Genomic DNA, 20,793 nt, shown 5'->3' with positions numbered 1-20,793 from the left:
TTTGTGCTTATGAGTTATGACTTATATCCTGTTTGGTTTGATATAAGTGTTTTTATGGAAAACGATTTTCATATGTTTTTATATTTTTATTTGTTTGATTTGTGAAGATGTGGAAAACAATTTTCCTAATGGTGGAAAATTACTTTCTTAATACTGGAAAATATTTTCCTTTATAAAACAAGAAACATTTTCCTCCCTGTTTTAATGTCCTTTTTACTTTACTTTCATCCATCCTCACCTTTTCACTTCTATTTTTCATTACACACATTATGATAAAATATACTACCTCCGATTCTTATTACTTGCAACAAAGAGGTATTATTTGTGAGACATAAAATATCCCTTTGTGGCGAGTAATAAGTGAAGGAGTTATGTCTTCGTCGTGTGCAATTACTAGATATATAATTGGATCAAATTATGGAGATAATTAAGTCCGGACATTTGGGTCGTCGTTTTGCCATAGCTAGAGGTACTTACGATCTTTGAACTAGTAAAATAGGCCAAAGCCCTATTGGACGGATCCTATAAGGTCACACAAAGGGGCTAGATCGAGCATTAGAGGACGAGGCCCATCATGGGCCTCATCACTCTAGGTGGCCGGCCATATGGGGCTTTGAGAGGCTATTGGGCTTCGTGCCCTAGTCTAATTATAATGAGATTATAAATAGACTAGGTGCCTAGGTTTGCAAGGTAGGAATTGACTGATCATTTAGATCAAACCCTAATTAGCAAACACGAAACCAACCCCCTCTCATACTCCCTCTCTCACGGCTCTCTCCTCCTCCTAGGCGCGGTGGTGTCTCGTGGTGGTTCGTGCGGTGGTCGGTTGTCCGAAAAGGTGGTGATCGCGGTTTTCCTCAATCACTCGACCAATCTAGTATTGGTGGACGGCTCGTTCGAATCTCGTGGACTAAGTAGAGGAGCAACACTTGGGGCTCTATTCTCTCCCTAATTTGCCTGTCGAATAGTTTCGTGGAATTCACGCTTCAAAGGTATGATTATGTGTCTTGTGTGTTATGCATGCGATCCTTGGATTAGGTACTCTATTGAATATGATTCATATATGTTATTTCCGCTGCGTAGTACCTATAAACTCTTACAGTGGTATCAGTTAGCCTCTTGCATGAACGCGCTAGATCATAATAATACAATTATTTGATGTCCACGTTAATTTTATAATCAATTAAGAGGGAGAAATTAATTTAATTATGGTTCGATTATTATATTTAATGTGATTAAACTTTTGGAATCGATTAAATGCGATTTAATTATGCTCAAATAGCCATGAAGAGGACCGAATTATGCCCTAATATTGTTCAAAAATTTCGAACCCTAACCCTAATTTATTCGAAAATTCGAACCTTATTAGCCTTAAAATTACGAATTTTGATGCTTATTTTGGTTGATTACATTTTAAATTTGTTTCATAATTTTAATTGAATTGATTTATGCATAAAAATGTTTTATGTATGATCATAGATTTAATTTTAAATGTTAGAATTAAATTGGGATTAATTTTATGATGAACCCTAATTTTAAAATTGAATATGATTTAATTTTAATCTTATGGACTAATTTAATTTAATTAGGATAAATGTTAATTTAATTAAATTGAAAACAAAAAAAAATTATTTAAGGTCGGCAACCGCGGCTGGGTGGCGCAGCCACGGCGGCTGCCGACCAGGAGGTGGTCCAAGAGGGAGGGGAAGGGAGGGCGGCGGTCTTGGTGGCTGGGGCAGCAGCTGTGCAAGCGTTGCACGCTGCTGCCGTGGCTGCCTCTGCTGCTGATTGCTGCTGCCTTGCGGCAGTGGCTGCTGTGAAGCGGCCAGCCACCGTGGCTAGCTCCGGCTAGCCAACCACGGTGGCCAGCAACCGTGCAGTCACGGTTATTCAAAAAAAAAATCAAAAAAAAAAATTATGTTTTAAAAAAAAAAATTATTTCAGGATAATTACGAATTATTTTGGGATAAAATCGGTTTTATTTTGGATAAGTTTTAATATTTTCAAAATATGATCTTTTAGTTTAAAAGATAAAGTTGGTTTTATTTTGATAAAATCTTTTATTTTAGGATAAAATCAAATATTCAAAAGTTGTTATATTTGATATTATCCATATTTAGTTTGTTATTTTGATAATTATCCTAAATTAAAGTGGTTAATTATGGATAAGATTGACTAGGATATTCTGAGCATATTCCAAAAGGATAATAATCGATTTAAATAATGTGATTATCCCATAATTAGATTAGGATGTAATTGATTTTAAAATTATTTGATTGGCTAGTAATTAGGATAGAATCTCCTAAATTAGTTAGGATAATCATGGAAGATTAAATATGATTTATCTTTCTAGATTAAAATATGATTTGATTCTATCTCATGACTAAATTAAATATATGATATTTTATGAACCGTCATGAATAATATATGATATTATCTAATTATGATTAAAATATAAGATATTTTAGGAAATGCGTTGACTTTATTATGAACATTCGATGTTGTAGTTTAGACAAGCATGTTGAGTGAATTATTATATGGCACTTTTCTAATATATGATATTATATTGCTATATATATAGACTAGTATGGCCCATAGATTCTTAAATACGATCTGCGTATCGTGATGTATTTTTGTAGTCTAAATACGGTCTGCGTACCGTTGAGTATTTTCATAACTTTTATTTAATGTAAATAGAATAGTTATTTAAATGGTGTTAGCCCAAAAGAAGCCCATGAAGTGAAGGCTCAAAGGAGCAAGGTGGATGAAGATCCATGATGATTCAAGTGAGAGTATTTTTCATTTCTAGTTTTCTTAGGACTAAGGGGCCATACTATGTCATATTTTATTGCATTAGTAGATTATGCATGTTTAGGTTTATTTATGTTGATTGATGATGCGCTAGAGTTCACTAAATAATCACAACATAATAAATCTAGATCCCAGTAATATTGATGCAGCTTTTCCAATTAAAAACCCGACGAAAACCTTGATCGTTTGTGATGGGTCGGCCTCAGCAGAGCGTCATAATATATCTTGGGGAAGTGGGGGTAGATCACGTTCTACACTTTTAATTGGTTATATTCAACAAGGTTACCTAAAGATCAGTTAAGAACCTTGAAGCTAAGGGTAATAATTAAACATGTGATGGTTAATTATTCAACCAAGAATTACAAGAGTTGTAATCAGTAAAGAGTTTACTCACCTTGAAAATGTAATGGTTGATGGCAGGGCCTCAGTCCGGTCAATTATTGCACAAATAAAGGATCTTGGAATCACTTAAAATTCAATTGGGATCATTTAATTATTGAATAAAGTGTTTTAAAGTTACCAAATGAATGTTTTATGGTACTTTAATTTTATTAAACATAATTTTAAACTTTGCCTTATTTTGACATAGATGGGTAGCCGTAATAACAATGACAACAACGTTTACAATTTGCGACCATTCCTTGAGAAGGATAGGTTGACAGGGGAAAACTTTTCCAACTGGGAAAGAATGCTAAGGCTTGTTCTGAAATCTGAAGGTAAGGAGGATGTCATTGATACCCCATTACCAGGACCTCTGCCAGAAAATCCAACTGCGGCAGATATCAAGAAGCACAAGGAAGCTCATGATAGAGCTATGCCTATCACTTGCTTAATGATTGCTACCATGGAACCTAGTCTTTAAAAGCGTTTTGAAGACCGGGATGCCTACTCAATCATGGAAGAGCTCAAAGTTTTGTTTAAGAAACAAGCTAGAGTTGAAAGGTATGAGCTTCATCGTGAGATTATGGATTGTAGAATGGAGAAGGGTGCCACAGTTCATGATCATGTTTTCAAAATGATCGGCCTAATTCAAAGTATGGAGAAACTAGGGTACCCAATTAGTGATGATTTGGCAACGGACATAATTTTCCACTCACTTCCAGAAAATTTCAACCAGTTTATCATGAACTTTAACATGACTGCGAATGCAAAGACTATGAATCAATTGCATGCAATGCTGGTTAGTGCTGAGAAACAAATCCCTAAGGAACCTAAGAAGGAAGTTCTTATGATTGAAAAGGGAAAGGGGTTCAAGAAGAAGGGGCAAAAGGCTAGCGCCAAGAGCAAGGGCAAGCAAGTTGTCAACACTCCTGAAAAGCCTAAGGCGAATCCAAAACCCAAAGTTGCAAGTGAGAGTGAATGCTTTTACTGCAAGAAGAAGGGGCATTGGAAACGCAATTGCCAGAAATACCTTGATTTCCTCAAGAAGAAGAATGGAGCATCAACCTCAGGTATCATGTTATAAACATTTTAACTTTCACTAAGGTATGTGATACCAAGTTGCAGAGCTTAACATTATGATGTTGCGCAGGAACTGCAAACAAGTGAATCTAGCATGGAGATGGAGCTTGAAGGTGCACTAGGAGTATTTAAGTGGCCAGAGATAGCTTCATAGTTTTATTTTCTGATTAGTTTATCATGACATTTAGAACTATTTCCAGTTTTGATGAGACAATATTTCAGTTTCTTGTTTTGAATACTGATTTGTTTTTACTTGGCTTGGACAAATGTTGATCCATGACCAAGGTAATAAATTGTTTTCATTTTGCTAGATATGAGTTAATTTTGGTTTTATGACATTGATATAAGTAGATCACAAAAGTAAAATTAGATGATTCAAAGTAAACTTACTTATAATAAGTAAGGTTAGGTCACATAAACCATTTGCACATCCAAAGTTATGGATGGACTCTTACTCTTATATGATTATGAATCACTTGAGAATTAGAAGTCATGCTTGATAAAATGACCAAGGGTAAAAGAGCTAAAATGACCTTTTGGAACACAAACATATGATATGAGTGTACCATAAATTCAAAGTTAGTAAGAGATTTAACTATTTCGTTGCTCTTATTAACGATTTAAGTAACTATATCGATAATTACTTAATAAAATAAAAGCTGGAATCATTGAAATGTTCAAAACTCCAAAATGAAATGTAAAATCAAGTTTGAGATAAACAATTTAGCACCACAATATGATTGTTGTAATAAATATTTAACTCAAAACAAATGATCATCTAAAGGAATTGTTGAATTTGTTCACAATCCAGGAACATTACAATTAAAATGTATGTATAAAGCAGGAATCAAACTTTGCTTGCCATGGTTCGATCCAAGATTTAATGATTTACAAATATCGTTTTGAGGATATGCATTAGAACAACAACAATTGCGAATATACTAAACAGAAACTTAACCAAAGCAGTAGAAAAGATGTCATAAATGTTATAGACTGGAAATGTTCCAAAGTAATCTTTTCTAAACAGGATTGAGGGAGTATGAAATTTATGTAAAATGTTTACAAAGATGACATAATAAACCCTAAATCAGAGGTATTATTCCTACAATCGCGTAAAAACAAAATGTTTGTTGCTCGCGATAGTGTCTTTATAGAAAGAAATGTCTTCCTACAAAGCCAAGTGGGAGTAAAGTTAGATCTCGATGAGATTCGAGACGAGCAACAAAGGGATGTAGATAACACTACATCAGAGACGAATGCGCATGAAATCAGCTAATTTGATAAAACATGTGTCGAAGCAAGCTAATTCAACTAGCGAGACTTCTATCGTCCTACTAGAATGAAATACTTCAAAGAGTTGAAGAGAATAATTCTATTGTCGCTCATACCTATCGTAGGTTACTTAGGATTAAAACAAACAGTTTGTTGGAATTCTAGTAAAAGGTGGATTCTAAAATTTTCTTATTAGAATGGTTAGAATCCATGTCTACAAGCAAGCTTTGGACAAGTGCCAACTCAGGAAGTGGCTTAAAGTCAAGAAATCCAGAATGGACTCCATGTCTATAAAGATGTGCTAGTCCATGACAGTCTTACAAATAGGGTCAAACCTATTAGTCATGTAAGCCTATTTGGATTATTTCTAGTTATGGAAATCAAAATCACCTTCATGAAATGTTCTTGATGGATGGCATGTATATGATACAACCTAAGAGTTTTGAATTCCAGAAATTCCTAGAAAACTCTGCAAACTTCAGAAATTCATTTATGGATTGAAGTAAGCATTAGGGAGTTGGAATATTCAATAGGAAATCAAACAGTTTGATTACCTTGGAAGAATGAAAAGGAATCTTGTAGAGACAAGAATTTTAGTGGGAGCAATTGGTTTTCTTAGTCAAGTATGTAGTTAACATACAGTTCATATGAAATGATATATCAATGCTTGAATAAGTCAAGCAATGGTTAGAAAGATTGTTTCTATATGGGAGACTTAGGAGATGTTGAGTACATATTGGAATCAAAATCTACAAAGTGAATCTTGAAGGATGACTGGACCTAATCAAGAGACTTATGTTGATAAGATTCTTGACAAGTTCAAGATGCAAGATTCTAAGAGAGGATCTTTTCCCATGCCTCATGGTTTTACACTCAGTAAAACTCTATGCCTTTAAAAGTTAGTAGAGTTGAGTTGTAAAGGTAGTGTACCTAATGCTATCGCAAAAGGGTCCATTACATGTGCCATGAAATGTACAAAGCAAGTTGTTACATATGACTTGTGCATGTGTAGCAAGTTTCAGGCAGATACAGAATAAGCATACGGAGAGTTACCAAGAACAAATCCTTGAGTACTTGAGAAGCGCTAAAGGAATTTTTTCTAGTTTATGGTATTAAAGATAAACGAGTTGTCAAAAGGTTTCACGGATGCAAGTTTTTCCAAACAGGCAAGATGATTCTAGAAGTTGATCTAGATGCATATTTTGTCAGTATGGAGAATTACAGTGAGCTTGAAGAGTTCAAAGCAGAGCACTATTGCATGCCCAATGTCAGAATATGTGTATTAAGCTATAGTCGGATAGTTTTAGAGGAATTTTGGATTAAAAATGTTATGTGACTAAAGGGTCACCTTTGCCCAAGAACAATGGAGCCAGGGTCACATCACAAATCCAAACAAATGGATATGAGATATCGCCTCAGTTATGAGATCATTGACCAGCAGAAGGTCACGTTCTGCAAAGTTTTATTATGAGTGAGAAATCACTAAAACCCCTTCCTTAGACTAAGGTATGAAAGTCATATTAAAGTCTTGGATTGAAGCTAATTATGTAATTTAAGATGTATGTTTGAGAAAACATATTACATAAGAAAATACATCAATTTGCAGAATTATGTTTAAAATAGAAATTATTATTTCTCTTATTTAATTATGGTTTGAAATTAAATAATATGTCCAAAATAATTATGAATTGATGGGCTCACTAGGTTGATGACCTTTTGAATGGAACCCCACAGGTGAACAAAATTCATATATTATTTAAGTTCCTAGTTCGAAATCATTAAAGTGGGCATAAATGATTTCAATAAATGGACTAGCATGTAAGATTGACTGGATAGCGCAGTTTCATGGGCTATAGGGGCATAGTGATGCTCGGTCAATCACTTGGATATGCATGAATGATGCATGATCGAACTATTGACCTACTTTGAAGTTCAAGTATAGAGCTTCCGGATATATTAGTGGATTCCTTTGACATGAGTGGAACATTGATCTCATTCAATGATTGTTTTAACTGTGGTACATTCAAACGTCTGGCCGTAACTGGAGATTATAAAGGATGTTTCCCGGTTACTTCATGAGTTGAGTGGGAGCTTTGGTTGCCATAAGATTGGATTGAGTCTACCTATTAAATTAAGAAATGTGTCATGGCCGCTTGAAGAGGGAGAATTCAGAAAATACGTGGCCGCGTTCAAATACATTACTCAGTAATCATTTGGTTTTGTAATTCTAACTCAGATTTCAAGAAACGATTTGTAGATTAATATGATCTCGACATGTGATGCAATCATATTATCAAATCGACATATACATTGACTTAAGGAATTTGAATATTGCACCCTTGTCTCAGACAAGTGGGAGATTGAAGGAGTTATGTCTTCGTCGTGTGCAATTACTAGATATATAATTGGATCAAATTATGGAGATAATTAAGTCCGGACATTTGGGTCGTCGTTTTGCCATAGCTAGAGGTACTTACGATCTTTGGACTAGTAAAATAGGCCAAAGCCCGATTGGACGGATCCTATAAGGTCACACAAAGGGGCTAGATCGAGCATTAGAGGACGACGCCCATCATGGGCCTCATCACACTAGGTGGCCGGCCATATGGAGCTTTGAGAGGCTATTGGGCTTCGTGCCCTAGTCTAATTATAATGAGATTATAAATAGACTAGGTGCCTAGGTTTGCAAGGTAGGAATTGACTGATCATTTAGATCAAACCCTAATTAGCAAACACGAAACCAACCCCCTCTCATACTCCCTCTCTCACGGCTCTCTCCTCCTCCTAGGCGCGGTGGTGTCTCGTGGTGGTGGTGGTTCGTGCGGTGGTCGGTTGTCCGAAAAGGTGGTGATCGCGGTTTTCCTCAATCACTCGACCAATCTAGTATTGGTGGACGGCTCGTTCGAATCTCGTAGACTAAGTAGAGGAGCAACACTTGGGGCTCTATTCTCTCCCTGATTTGCCCGTCGAATAGTTTCGTGGAATTCATGCTTCAAAGGTATGATTATGTGTCTTGTGTGTTATGCATGCGATCCTTGGATTAGGTACTCTATTGAATATGATTCATATATGTTATTTCCGCTGCGTAGTACCTATAAACTCTTACAATAAGAACCGGAGGTAGTATAATGAAAAAAAAGGTAAGCTAACTTTTTTTTATTCTCTTTTTACTTTTGGAAAAAAAGAATGACGTAGGCTTTAGACTTTGGCTCTCCTTTAGGAGAACGAAGATATCTGAAGACGCTTTCATAGTTGTATAGGGTCTATTGTCGTACATGGATGACAAAGATGATTTAACAATTTTTGAGTTAATATCACAACTAAAGATTGAATTGGACTGAGTAAAATTTCCTCTAAATCTTTTTCTGATTTTGATGGTACATGTCAACCACAATGGCAAAGAGTACTGAATTAGTAACAGCAATCAAGTGTAAATGCCGATTCGATATAGGAAAACCTCAAACATGTCATTTGATCCTCTATAGAGCAATACGTATTCTGTTTCTCCCTTGATATAAACACTAGGACACTAGTTTTATTACTACCAAGCTAAGTGTAAAATCGTGTAAACTGTAAGAAAAAATGATACTGTTACAACTTACATATGAGCAACGAGAGATTGAAAGAAAGAATTGGCCAATTTAATTACCTCATGTAGAATATGATACAGGTAACAGAATCTAACCACTCAATCTGAAAGGAAGTCTCCATCTCTTGTGCCAGAAAATCGACACTCGGGGCCATAATGGGAACCCAAAGTCATAATCGAGAGGCTGGTCCACTGGTCCTGCAACCTTCAGAGGAAGCCACACATATCTTGAGTCCCTCAAATCCGCCGGGTTCCATCTATCAGCCATAAATATGTAGTAGTTTGGAAGCCCCTTCAGGGGTAGGACAAATGTGCTCTGAGCGAAAAAAGTAGTTTCCCTAAATATTTTGTTCCCTCCTAAACATGGATTTCCCATAGTCTCCCAAGGGCCCATAATGGTATCAGATGCATGAGCCAATGCTTCGTTTGGAGCCCAACCTGTGCAGCCCGACGTGATCATGTAGTAAGTGCCCTGATGCTTGAATAAAGCCGGGGCTTCACGGTGGTGACCAATGAGAACTGGACTCACAATGTTTGAAACATCAAGATAATCCTTAGTAAGTGGACTGACATGGAGTTCACTATTTTCAACAGAAGAATAGATGAGATATGCAACGCCATCATCATCCCTGAAGACTGTCATATCTCTGCTGTCGAAGCCATGAGGGTTTTTGCTATATAGGTACTCAAATGGACCATTCGGATAGTCACTGACAGCCACACCCACATGGGCTTTTGTATAATTTGTATCATCTATATGCATCCACATAACGTACTTTCCTGTGTTCTCATTGTACAAAACTTTTGGTCTCTCAAGCACGTTGGATTTGTGAAGATCATGAGTCTCGTCATTTTCTTCAGCTGCAAGCACAATCCCTTCATTTTTCCAAGTCCACAAATCCTTGGATGAGTAGCAACCAACTCCTATTATATCAACCTGAAAAAATAAAAATAATAATAACAAATCAGACTTTATGATACTTGGAAGCCAACCAAGAATGGCAGGGAGTATGCTAGAAGTGCCAAAAAATTGAAACTTTACATAAATTTTAAATCTTTGTATGATAATACGCAGTAAATTTCACACGAGATACGCCAAAGCCTAAGACAGGCAGCCACTGAATTTGAACACCTGATATATCCACCAGAACACAAGCAGTTCCAGGAAGCAGGAACAGAGGTGATTATGTAGCCAAATGTCATACTTGTATCAGCTATTAGCCAAAAGCTGCATTCTGTAGCCTCAACCCCATATTGAGAGGAGCAACTGGAACATAAATAGATCAAACATATACAGGAAAAGAGGTGATTTTATGGTGAGTAGCACCTGGTGTTAACCAAAAACTAGGGTGCGTGGTGGGGGGACTTCGAAACTCCTCAGGGGCCAGAACCACTATATCTTCCACAGGAAGTGTTCCATGACTAATGCAGCATTCCAACATTGAAAACTCAGCAGAAACCTATATAATTTCCAAACAACATCTAAAGATCCCAAACTAAAGTGCTTAACATGGAAGTATGGTACCAGATAATCTTGCCGTTCTCAACTGACGCAATTAGTAGACACTTCCCAGTATTTTTAATTTTTAAAAAAGGAAGTTGACACTTCCCAGTAGAATACAAAGAGTATTTGACTCCAGTTCCAACATTCTCCAATTAACAGAAGAATAATTTAGGTGATCATGTAACAGTGAGCTTACTGAGCTAGAGCTGTGATGAGTGCAGAAAATGGTTTCACAACCATTTCAAATTTTCTGAAACTCCAATCAGGTCTTAGTTCCTTATTATCCTTTCCTTGTTTCCTAGTTTTTCTGAAATTACCATTTCCATTTTTATTTTCCTATGATCTAATCTGAATCAAAAATTTAGTATGCAAAAGAAACCAACAGCAAAATTTACTCTGAAGGCACTATACTAATAGCTAAATAGCGAGCCCTAAAACTTAACCATATCAAACCTATCTCATTTGTCTGAAGTAACACCTAATCCTGACTTCCATTCATTCTCCATTAACAGTATGGCCAGATAACTTTGCCTTTGTAACATCAACTCATTAAGAACTAGTGCTCCTACCCCCTTCAACCCCCCGAAAAATGGTCCTCTGTTCCTTTTAAGATGATAGGTTATACTTATTCCCAAATTAGCACCCCAATGAATGTTCAAGTAAAGTTGCTTATAGGGAAGAGAGGTGTTGGAAGTTATTTGTGTAGGGAGAGAGAAAGACTGGAGATAGTCAGTGCACATGACATTGTTTAAATAGCCATGAAGGAGTATGAAGTTGAGAGCCTCAAATTTTCACGGTTACTTTCCGCAATAATTAAAGGGTCAAGACTCAAGAGAGGAAGGAGGAAGTAAGTATATGGTTGCAAGAAAACCAAGGGGGAGTCTCCAATGAATAGCATATACGATATATTAGAACAACACCCTCAATAGGGTGGACAACTAGACATACAGATACTACCAACAAAGTATCTTCACCTCAGATTTTTTCAGAATCTACTACATACAGTAACCTATTAACATATGGATCAAAGAGAAAATCAAAGTAGCAAATTTGATAGGGCAATAACTGCTTTCCTGTTTTCAATACTGAGATACACGACGACTCAAACTAGATAATTATTTTGAACTTAAGTTCACACAAGACTGGAACATATAGCAGGAACCTGTTTGGTCCAGAACACTTGGATCGTGAAGTCATAAGAGAAATCCATCACTTCAAAGACATGAACCACCTTATATCATGTGATTATAAACTCCAGTAGAAGCATTCCCACATGAATAACAAGCTTTCTTGATGGTTGAACCAAAGTTTCTATGAAGATATTGTAGTAACGCTCATGAATTTGACATGCCTGGGTGTACAGAAATAATATAGAAAGTCCTTGGTTCACTCAATCTCCATTCCTCTCTAACCTTTGTCTTCCTTTATCTCATCTTGGCATTATGCTCTCACTATGAAGAGTTATCATGTTAGGTCTGCTACATAGCAAATGTCACAATAACCTTCTCTAATCATTACTCCATTTTTCTTCAACAGTTTTCCGTCTCAAATTAATTAAATTTTACAAGCTAATGCATACAAAAGAACATTCTCATAAATAAAAACTTACTCGTGCTGCTCCTTTCTTGTGGGCATGATATGTTGGTCCATCCTTGTACTCCCCATACCAATAGTATGTCTCTGATCTATCATCATACAGAATGCCACCACCATGAGCTTGGATAGGATTTCCTTCTGTGTCTAACCATATTCTTCCAGGGTGATAGTAGAAGCTGTCATTCCCCTTGTTTGGATCAATTGCAGTTTTTATGTCAGGAAAGAAAACATGCCGCATTTGAGACGTCTCGTCAAGGAACTCTTCAATAATTGTAGTTGGCTTCTTGGGTTTCCGTTTAATAGCACGTGGAGAACGTTTTCTTGGAGGGGGCACTTGGATGTTCTCCTCATCAACTTCTTCAAGCTCATGGAAAGTTTTACTAGTGAGTATACGAGTATCCAATTTAAAGGCATCCTTTTGGGGAAGAAGAGTGTAAAGCTGCAGTAGAAATAGGCACACAACCACACTAACCACTGCAACAGGTAATGAACATCTGTTCCCTGCACTGCAACGCAAAGTGGTTGGTTTCTTGTATTTGTTCCTCATCCTCAATTTTCCTTCCATATTATCCCGAAGATAATACTGCAGTTAAGAAAATACAACCTATGCAGATGCAAGAGCAGGTCACTACCACAGTGTTCTATTATAGCATAAATGAAAGTGAATATAAGTGATTTCTGTTTTCTAACATAACAATCATGACACTAAACAAATTTTGAAATTCTAGAGATTAGTTTCTCAATGCGAAAACATCAGCATTGGACATGAAAAATAGCACAAGAAACACCAAATCCATTTCATATCCTCCTAACCATAGCAAAAAGATGCACAAATCTAATTCTCATCTTCCCCTCGATAATTTCGAAGCTGCAATTCTTTTACTCAATCTAACTTTCAAGTTCAGTTTATCAACCTGATAAGTGGAATCTCACTCATTCCTACATTTTGACAATCAACATAACAATTCCGAATTTATTGCTGCCCTTCACTAGATGAAGATAAAGTTCTTTGTTATAGTGGGCACAACACACCAAACAAGAAAAGTGTGACGAATTGATGAGCTCACAGGATTGAAGCTTACAATAAATGATCAGCAACTGGCATTGATCATTGATCTAGTCAGTAAATCCATCACATTATGATAAAATATACAGCCAAATCATCAATTATTTCTAAATCAACCACATTATCCATAATTCCCTAAAATAAACCAATCTTGAAAGGTGAAATTATTAAATCATACACAAATTTAGTAAAGTACAGATATAGATGGGAACATTGACCAATTAAAGAAACCCAGCTCAGAATATAATCATCAATATGTTCAATTAATAAACTTAAACCCCACAAATATAATACTCATGAAATTATATTTAAACAAATTAATCAATGTAATTAAAAAAAAGCAGGAAAATTAACAGATATGATTAAGAGCAAGAGCATAAAGTCAAACCAATTACCAGACATCAATCGAGCACTGGATGAAGCAGAATTTGCAGACATGGGGTTCTTCAAATCTTCAAAAAATTTCAATTTTTACATAATTTCTTGGCTCAAATTGATACTAACTTCCAGTAATTTCTTTTTCTTTTTTTTTTTTGGCACCCTTGAAAAAATTCTGGATTAACTTTAGTATAGAAAAATAGATTAAGTTGGTTAGTGAAGAATAAAAAATAAAAAAAAAATAAAAAAAGTAGACAGGGTGAGAAGAAGAAGAAGAAAAGGAGGAGAGGTTAAGTTGTCAAAATAGTAATGGTGGATCTAATAATCCAGGCATAGTATGATGATTGATTATGACTTTAACCCCAGAAAAAAAAAAAAAAAAAACAACAGTCTATACTCTTCTTTTTCTTTCTCTTCCGCTTCAAGGGTTTTCAATTTATTTTACACGTATTACCCCTGCCTCTTCACTTTTTTCAACTACAACTTTTGGGTTTGGGTTAAATTTGAGGGAGTTTAGTGTAATTTGATTGGTAATTTTTTATTCTATGTGAATGATGAGATAAAAATTAATGGGAGCATTGGGAAAAGTTAATTTAACCTATTTGTCACCCAGATTTTTACATTATGGAGTATAAAATAAATGATATTTTTCATGATTTAAGTTAGGACGATAATAAGATCAGATTTTTGTCAAAAAGATAATAAGATCGGATAATTTGTAAACTACTTAAACAAATTATTATTTGTATTAATGTGGTATGGGTATCATAGAATAAAAGAGTACTGTATTTGTATTATGTAAATACGATTAACTTTCATTTTCAAGTTGATCTCATTGTGAGTTGGATCGAGTCTAGTTTAAATCAATCATAAGTTGAGTAATTAATTCGTAGTAGACATACGCATGTCGAGATTTAGCTCACACATTGTCTTACAAATACGTATCAACCTCAATGTTAGTGAAATTTCAACCAAATACTCCTTAGCCCTTCCAAGAAATTTGTTGCTATATGAAATTTGATAAAAATATAAAGTACAGATTTACTACCAGTAATTTCTTCTTGGTAACTTGCATTATGTTTTCCTGCCTTGGTCACATGGATGTAAGGCAGTCAGCTATTGGTCGTCCACATTTTTAATACTTAATTAGTGATATATTATTATTATTGACATGTACTTCATCAACTATATTATGTTGACAACTAACTATGGAGTAGTTTTGTAGTCGTTGAGACGTGTTACTAGGATATGAAGTAGTCCGTACTAGATAGAGTTTTTATATAATTTTTTATTTTATTTTTGGCTGAGAAATGTTATCACTTAAATTAGATAATGACAATAATTCTTTTATTTGATTTTCAAGCTATCCAATCCAAATATCCAATGGATGTACCTTGGCAGCCTGGCAGGAATATTGCCTTCAACATCTTTTTTTATTCTGTACCGTTATCGGTTCATATTACACTAATTAACATGGCAATTTTAATTTTTTATTGATGAGAATTTATTAAATTTACTAACTTTTGTAATAATTACATACAGAGATATACTTATAGGAAATACATATTGATAAAACGTAGTACACTGTTCATACCATTGGAAGACGCATTAAGTTCAAAAATGAGGTACATAATATGATAATACAATAGTAAATTACGGAGTTATGAATCAGATGGTAAATGAATCAAATGGAAAATAAACATCATCATAACATCTATCTCTCCAAATATCTGCAATATGTGTGAGGAAGATGGAGTATCCTACAATGCATGATCTTTCATAGGGATCATAGTTTTGATAAAGACATAAATTGATTCAATAGATATTGGCAAGTGAGAAGTTGCACTAGAATAGTAAAATAGACCATTCTATGTATTCAAAATATCGTTTTAATATCACTCCGTACTTTATTAATATTCCGTAATATTAATGAATGGCAAGCCATAGTTTGGAATTTTAATGACATAATTACCCCACTATGATGACTTAAAATACTTTATTGAAAATTAGTACGAGAAGTAGAATAAATGTCTACAAGACTACATGTCTTACATTTAGTTAAGTTGCTGTGTAGTGGTGTCCGGCCTGTCCGCTACATCTCGACATTGGGCTGTTTTTGGGTACATTTCTTATCCATGAAATGTGATGCATTGTTACAATGCAATTAACCCCGTTATAATGAAGATCACATAATGTTAAGTTTTGTTTTACAACAAATTATCATATTAATGAATTAATTAGGCAAAAGAAATGGATTGATTATGAGTTGCAGGGTCTTTCATGTAATCTTAGATTAATCGATCAAGAAGTCATCACAATAGTGGACATAAAATAAAATTAAGGATAATCTCAAACAATTTGCTCGACTTTGTTAATTATTCAAGTATCTGAAGCTACATATGTACATTTGCCATTGTCTCCTCTCCCTCTCCCTCTACTCTTCTCCGATCCTTATTTTTCATTGTATACATGTTTTTTTACAAGTTTACAAGAAGTTTATTGAAGAATATAACTCAATATATAAATAAAATAAATCAATTAATAAAAAAAAAAAAAAAAAAAAAAAGTGCCTAATCTTCTGCAATGTGTATTAGTGTATATTTATGTTCAAATGTTTGGCTAACCCTTTAGGGTTCTTGATATTTTGGTATGAGGGAACACTTTGAGAAGCTTCTTCTATGACCTTGGTAAACTTTAGCCACCCAAAGTAACACCAAAATGACCATGCTTATTGATAGACAGAGTATCGAAATCCATAAACCATATGTAGAGACCTTAAATGGCTTGCATTGGTGCAAGACCACATCGGATATCCGATCTTTGACAAATGAACAATGAATAAGGTTCTCCAAATCAGGATAAACATTAGTCAAGTATTCAATTGATCGAATGTAAGCATATGCCATCAAATAAGTTGGTTTCGGAAGAAATTTCCCCTTGCCTTTACACGACTCCAGGGATGATAACTCACTGTCACACGTAAATTTAGCAAGAATCTGCATGAAAATTTAAATTGAATTCACATCAATTATTAAAACTCCATACTAGTTGAATTATACTCCAAAATTTGCTAAGAACGGATTTTAATTAGTTTACTTACATCAGGTAATTCGCGAATTGGAATGGCATGCTTGGGGCATTTACCAGCTAGATACTTGTAATCAGGTGGACCAGCAAAAGGATCACAAATTTTCCTATCTCCAAAACCATTTTCATAATGCATTTCATCTAATCCAAGCTGCTTGGGCATAATTTTCATGTTTAGATTCAACTGCATTTTCATAGTACAAATGTACATTATTTTATAACAAGCTGAAATTGATACATTATACATAATACGTCTAACCAAATGACTACTATATGGCAACAATAGACTGCGTTAACGTAACATTAGGCATATAATAATATGTATACCTGTGTAATAAAATCATGGACTGTTTGGCCAAGTACGGTGATGACAGTTTGTGATTTTAACGCGTTTGCACAAGGCAGTAATGAGCTTAAGCTGCTATTCACAGGGTTGTCTTTGAAATCTTCAAGTGCTGTGCACGTATCTTCTGCAAAACTGCAATATTAACACAATGATGGTGGAAACAACGAACAAAACTCAAAGTTTACATAATAAATTGATGACATTAATCAAAGTGAAGTATTTAACGAGCTTATTATACTCACTTGTGAAAAAAGAAATCAATGCCAGTCAAAAACCAACATGCCATTGTTAATATCCAGCAAAAGAATATTAGACTGCAATCAAAACATTATTGATCAACTTAATATATAATATAGCACCACAGTAATGTTACTATTAAGACATAAAAGTATATTGATATCAAGCTCGGTTTACAAGTTTAGACTTACATGAAGAATCCTGGGTGCCAGTGTAACAAGATTAAAACTGTATCAAAGCAAGAATTATCATTAGTATATTAAACAACACAAACAATAATCAAAAAATGAAGAAGAAAACCTCACCTACACCAGCAACCAATAATAACAAGTAGAAAACCTCACCTACACCAGCAACCAATAATAACAAGTTAACGGTCACAACTACAAGGTTTGTTATGTACCTAAGTATTAAGGACAAGAAGAGGATAGATCAGATCAACTTCTGTTAGAAAGACATACAAATAATGCGTAACTATGTATAATAATGCAAATATTAGTACAATAATATATGATACCATCTAACTGATATTGATCAAATTGCCCAATCTCATTAAATTATTAGTGCATAAGTTAATGTAATACTTACAGAGCCCAAGTAGCTTGATCAATGGAATGTTCGTTCTTTTGGATAAATTTTTTGATGTTGTGGGATTCGTTTCCAAGTTGTAGGCTTGTGGCGTCTAATAGAATGCAAGTTTCCTGATCATATGGAGTTAGGAGGGATTTTATGCTGGTCATTACTTTGTTTATTTTGTGAATTGTTCTGCGAGCCTCATTGCCTGCTCCTAGAATTGTTTCTTTCAGTTTCTTTGTTGTATGAAGAGTTTTCTGGTTTTCTGCTATCACGAATCCTGTGGCAATCCTTCATTATTGTCAAGGCAACAATGAAAATATTAGCGCAACATACATAAATCATATGCACCTTTATTTGGTACTGAATGTGTACAAAAAACTCCAAATTCAAATGCACATGTACAAACCATTAATATTCCCAAAATACTTTAGTGTTATGCGTATGTGTTTTAGGTAGAGACAAGCCTTGGTTATTTACTGGTGAACGATTTACAATTAAGGGTACGGTGATGGGCCTGGTGTGACAAAGATGGTTTATCACAACTAATTCCGTATGATAAGCTGATAGGTAAGAGAAAAAACGAGACAAACTTTATCAGTCAAAGAGTAAGAGATAGAGACGGACAAAAACAACCCTTTTACGATATAAAGCCACTTGATAGAAAAATGGAACAACCAAAACAACAGATAGACAATACGTGTTACGTGTACGTCACAGTCCATTGTTTTTAGTTAGTTACGTACTCCCTAAAACAATCCATTTTTAGTTACAAGTATAAGACGGTGACACTATCGATGATTTCCGAATATCATGCATCTAACAAATCACAAAGTGATGTAACATTGAAAATTGAAACACTTACATGGCAAGGAGCGTGAAAAATAGCAGCAGGAAGAACACCAAATAATATGAAAAATTCGAATATTTTGATTGATTGACAGAAGAAAATTGATTATTGCCGCTCCAACAATAATTCTTGATAATCAAGAAAATCCCAAATCCTAATCCACATAACATCCACACTCCTGCCATTGCATACCCATGAACTCCCGTAAAAACAGCCGACTGAAAAACAGAGTATCATAGTTAACATAACTTAAAACAGGGGAGTATAAAGAATTAGAACAAAAGAAAAGAAACTTAAAAACTTACAGCCCAGTAATGTTTGCTTTGAAGATTGTAACCTCCATGATAGAACTCAAAATGCTGTAACAGATCACGCCTATGAATGTTAGAATCTGACAATGATGAAGGCGAGGCGAAAGCGAAGGGGAGATTGGAGGAGAGAATGGAAGAAGAGAGCAAGAAAAGAGAGAAGAAAGTGATGAAAGAATTAAGTTGATGATTATGGTGATGGGTTAATTTGGATTTGGACATTTGACATAAATGAAAAAGTGAACTCCCCGTGTATTTTTGGAGAGTAGTTGTCTGAAATCAAGTGATGATGAAAAGAGGTTCAATTTGTGAATTGTCATGAGAAATCGATGAGAGAAAAAGGAAAGAGGAGAGCAAGGGAGATTCAGAGTGTAACTTGCTTAGTCAGGTAAGAATAGCTTGTGACCCTGGTTTTGGGGAAGGAAGGGTTTCTCAAGAGAGGTATAAATTATGGGGTCAGTAACGAATCATATTAAACCCCCTCTTCTCCCTTAATCAACAATTATTAATTAATTAATCTTATTTGGTTAATTCTTTCGGGGTGGTAATGGTATCCAAGACATAAGAAAAAATTTCGATCATCTATGTTATTTACCCCTTCACTTTCTATTCATATAAAAATATTTCATTTTAAGATGAAATAAATCAAAAAATTATAATGTTTGACATTATAACGTCAATTGTTATATTTAATTTGAAAGAGAGATATTATTATCAAATAGAGGCCCAACTTCATTATATCTTATGCTTATGGGAAAAATCATATGGATGCGTTTGTGGCGGCTTCTTTTCTTACTAGTTACTACCTTTTGCTCTCCTCTAAGGAAGGCTTTTATTTTGGTCGACTTTGATCACTTTTTTGGGTATTTGTTTTCACTATATATAATTAAATCACTCCTTAGCATCTCCTGAGGATATCATGCTACTTTTCTAGTTTTCTTTCACTTTGTTGAATTGTGGTGAAAACCATAAAACAAAATAACTATAATTTGAAGAGTTAGGGCTTGTTCACTTCAGTTTAATTTAATTTCAGTTCAGTTCACCTCCAATCAATTCAATTCAGCTCCTAATTTCCTTCTCTCATAAAATATTCATTTTATTTCAGCTCCAATCAGTTTAAATCAGTTCAGTAAATGTAAACAGACTTTTAGAGACCAATAAATCAATCATTATTTTTTTGTTTATAATTAAGATCCAATTGAAGCACTGAAATTTACCTACTCAACATTAGATAAGGTCACAAATTGCGATATATAATTCTTAGTTTTTATATGTGTAACATACTTTTTTGACACATTATTTGATGAAGTGATAAAAAAAAAAAGGTAAATGAACAAATTAAATTTTAAGACTCATATCGAAATAACTTACACCATCTTCTAATTGGTGGTAAAATTATCTCAGTTAACCCTTTTACTTAGTCCTTTATCTTCTTTAAATGTGTACCAAAGTAAGGGTCTGTTCACTTCAGCTTAATTTTAGTTCAGGTCAGCTCCTAATTTTTCTTTCTCATAAAATATTCATTTCAGCTTTATTCAGTTCAGTTCAGCTCCAATCAGTTCAGTAAATGTGAACAGGCCCTAAAGGGAATGTTTTGTTCACCTTATTTTCACTTATTTCAGGTGTAATAAGTTTAGATTAGTTAAGTTATCTAAATACAAATTATAACTAAAATTAGTTTTAATAAATTCTAATCTATCTATATATTATACTAA

The 20,793-nt window shown here is 34.5% G+C and overlaps 2 protein-coding genes across 4 annotated transcripts; both read right to left on the bottom strand.

Annotated features, from left to right (window-relative positions):
- Nucleotides 1-8,985: 8,985 nt before the first annotated feature.
- Nucleotides 8,986-13,973, bottom strand: LOC145561864 (uncharacterized). Of its 2 annotated transcripts, none has more exons than XM_081621983.1 (3): nt 13,695-13,973; nt 12,247-12,734; nt 8,986-10,070 (listed from the first exon to the last, which is right to left on the bottom strand). In XM_081621983.1, the coding sequence occupies exons 1-3, from the start codon at nt 13,735-13,737 to the stop codon at nt 9,225-9,227; spliced, it is 1,377 nt and encodes a 458-aa protein (XP_081478109.1). In that variant the 5' UTR covers nt 13,738-13,973; the 3' UTR covers nt 8,986-9,224. The 2 variants fall into 2 exon arrangements, with proteins under 2 accessions (XP_081478109.1, XP_081478108.1); XM_081621982.1 differs by having other exon boundaries at nt 12,247-12,837; nt 13,695-13,972.
- A 1,975-nt stretch (nt 13,974-15,948) lies between these two features.
- LOC145563041 (uncharacterized) lies at nt 15,949-19,371 on the bottom strand. 2 transcript variants are annotated; one of them, XM_081623444.1, is made up of 9 exons: nt 19,076-19,371; nt 18,786-18,988; nt 17,936-18,211; nt 17,653-17,750; nt 17,539-17,575; nt 17,353-17,424; nt 17,092-17,242; nt 16,778-16,948; nt 15,949-16,673 (listed from the first exon to the last, which is right to left on the bottom strand). In XM_081623444.1, the coding sequence occupies exons 1-9, from the start codon at nt 19,298-19,300 to the stop codon at nt 16,305-16,307; spliced, it is 1,602 nt and encodes a 533-aa protein (XP_081479570.1). In that variant the 5' UTR covers nt 19,301-19,371; the 3' UTR covers nt 15,949-16,304. The 2 variants fall into 2 exon arrangements, with proteins under 2 accessions (XP_081479570.1, XP_081479571.1); XM_081623445.1 differs by having other exon boundaries at nt 17,692-17,750.
- Between the last annotated feature and the right edge of the window lie 1,422 nt (nt 19,372-20,793).

Source organism: Chenopodium album, chromosome 10, assembly GCF_948465745.1.
Source record: "Chenopodium album chromosome 10, dcCheAlbu1.1, whole genome shotgun sequence".
In the NCBI taxonomy this organism is placed as follows: Eukaryota; Viridiplantae; Streptophyta; class Magnoliopsida; order Caryophyllales; family Amaranthaceae; genus Chenopodium; species Chenopodium album.
This window is presented reverse-complemented; position numbering and strand designations above follow the sequence as displayed.

What these genes read in the sequence shown, in the direction of transcription:
- LOC145561864 (XM_081621982.1), bottom strand. Translation starts at nt 12,798, where the DNA reads ATGGAAGGAAAATTGAGGATGAGGAACAAATACAAGAAACCAACCACT. An exon ending in ACAAGAAAGGAGCAGCACGA is followed by an intron (nt 10,071 to 12,246) that starts GTAAGTTTTTAT and finishes TTATTTTTTCAG; the next exon opens with GTTGATATAATAGGAGTTGG.
- LOC145563041 (XM_081623444.1), bottom strand. Translation starts at nt 19,300, where the DNA reads ATGTCCAAATCCAAATTAACCCATCACCATAATCATCAACTTAATTCT. An exon ending in AAAGCAAACATTACTGGGCT is followed by an intron (nt 18,989 to 19,075) that starts GTAAGTTTTTAA and finishes TCTGTTTTTCAG; the next exon opens with TCGGCTGTTTTTACGGGAGT. An exon ending in ATTATTGGTTGCTGGTGTAG is followed by an intron (nt 17,576 to 17,652) that starts GTGAGGTTTTCT and finishes GCTTTGATACAG; the next exon opens with TTTTAATCTTGTTACACTGG.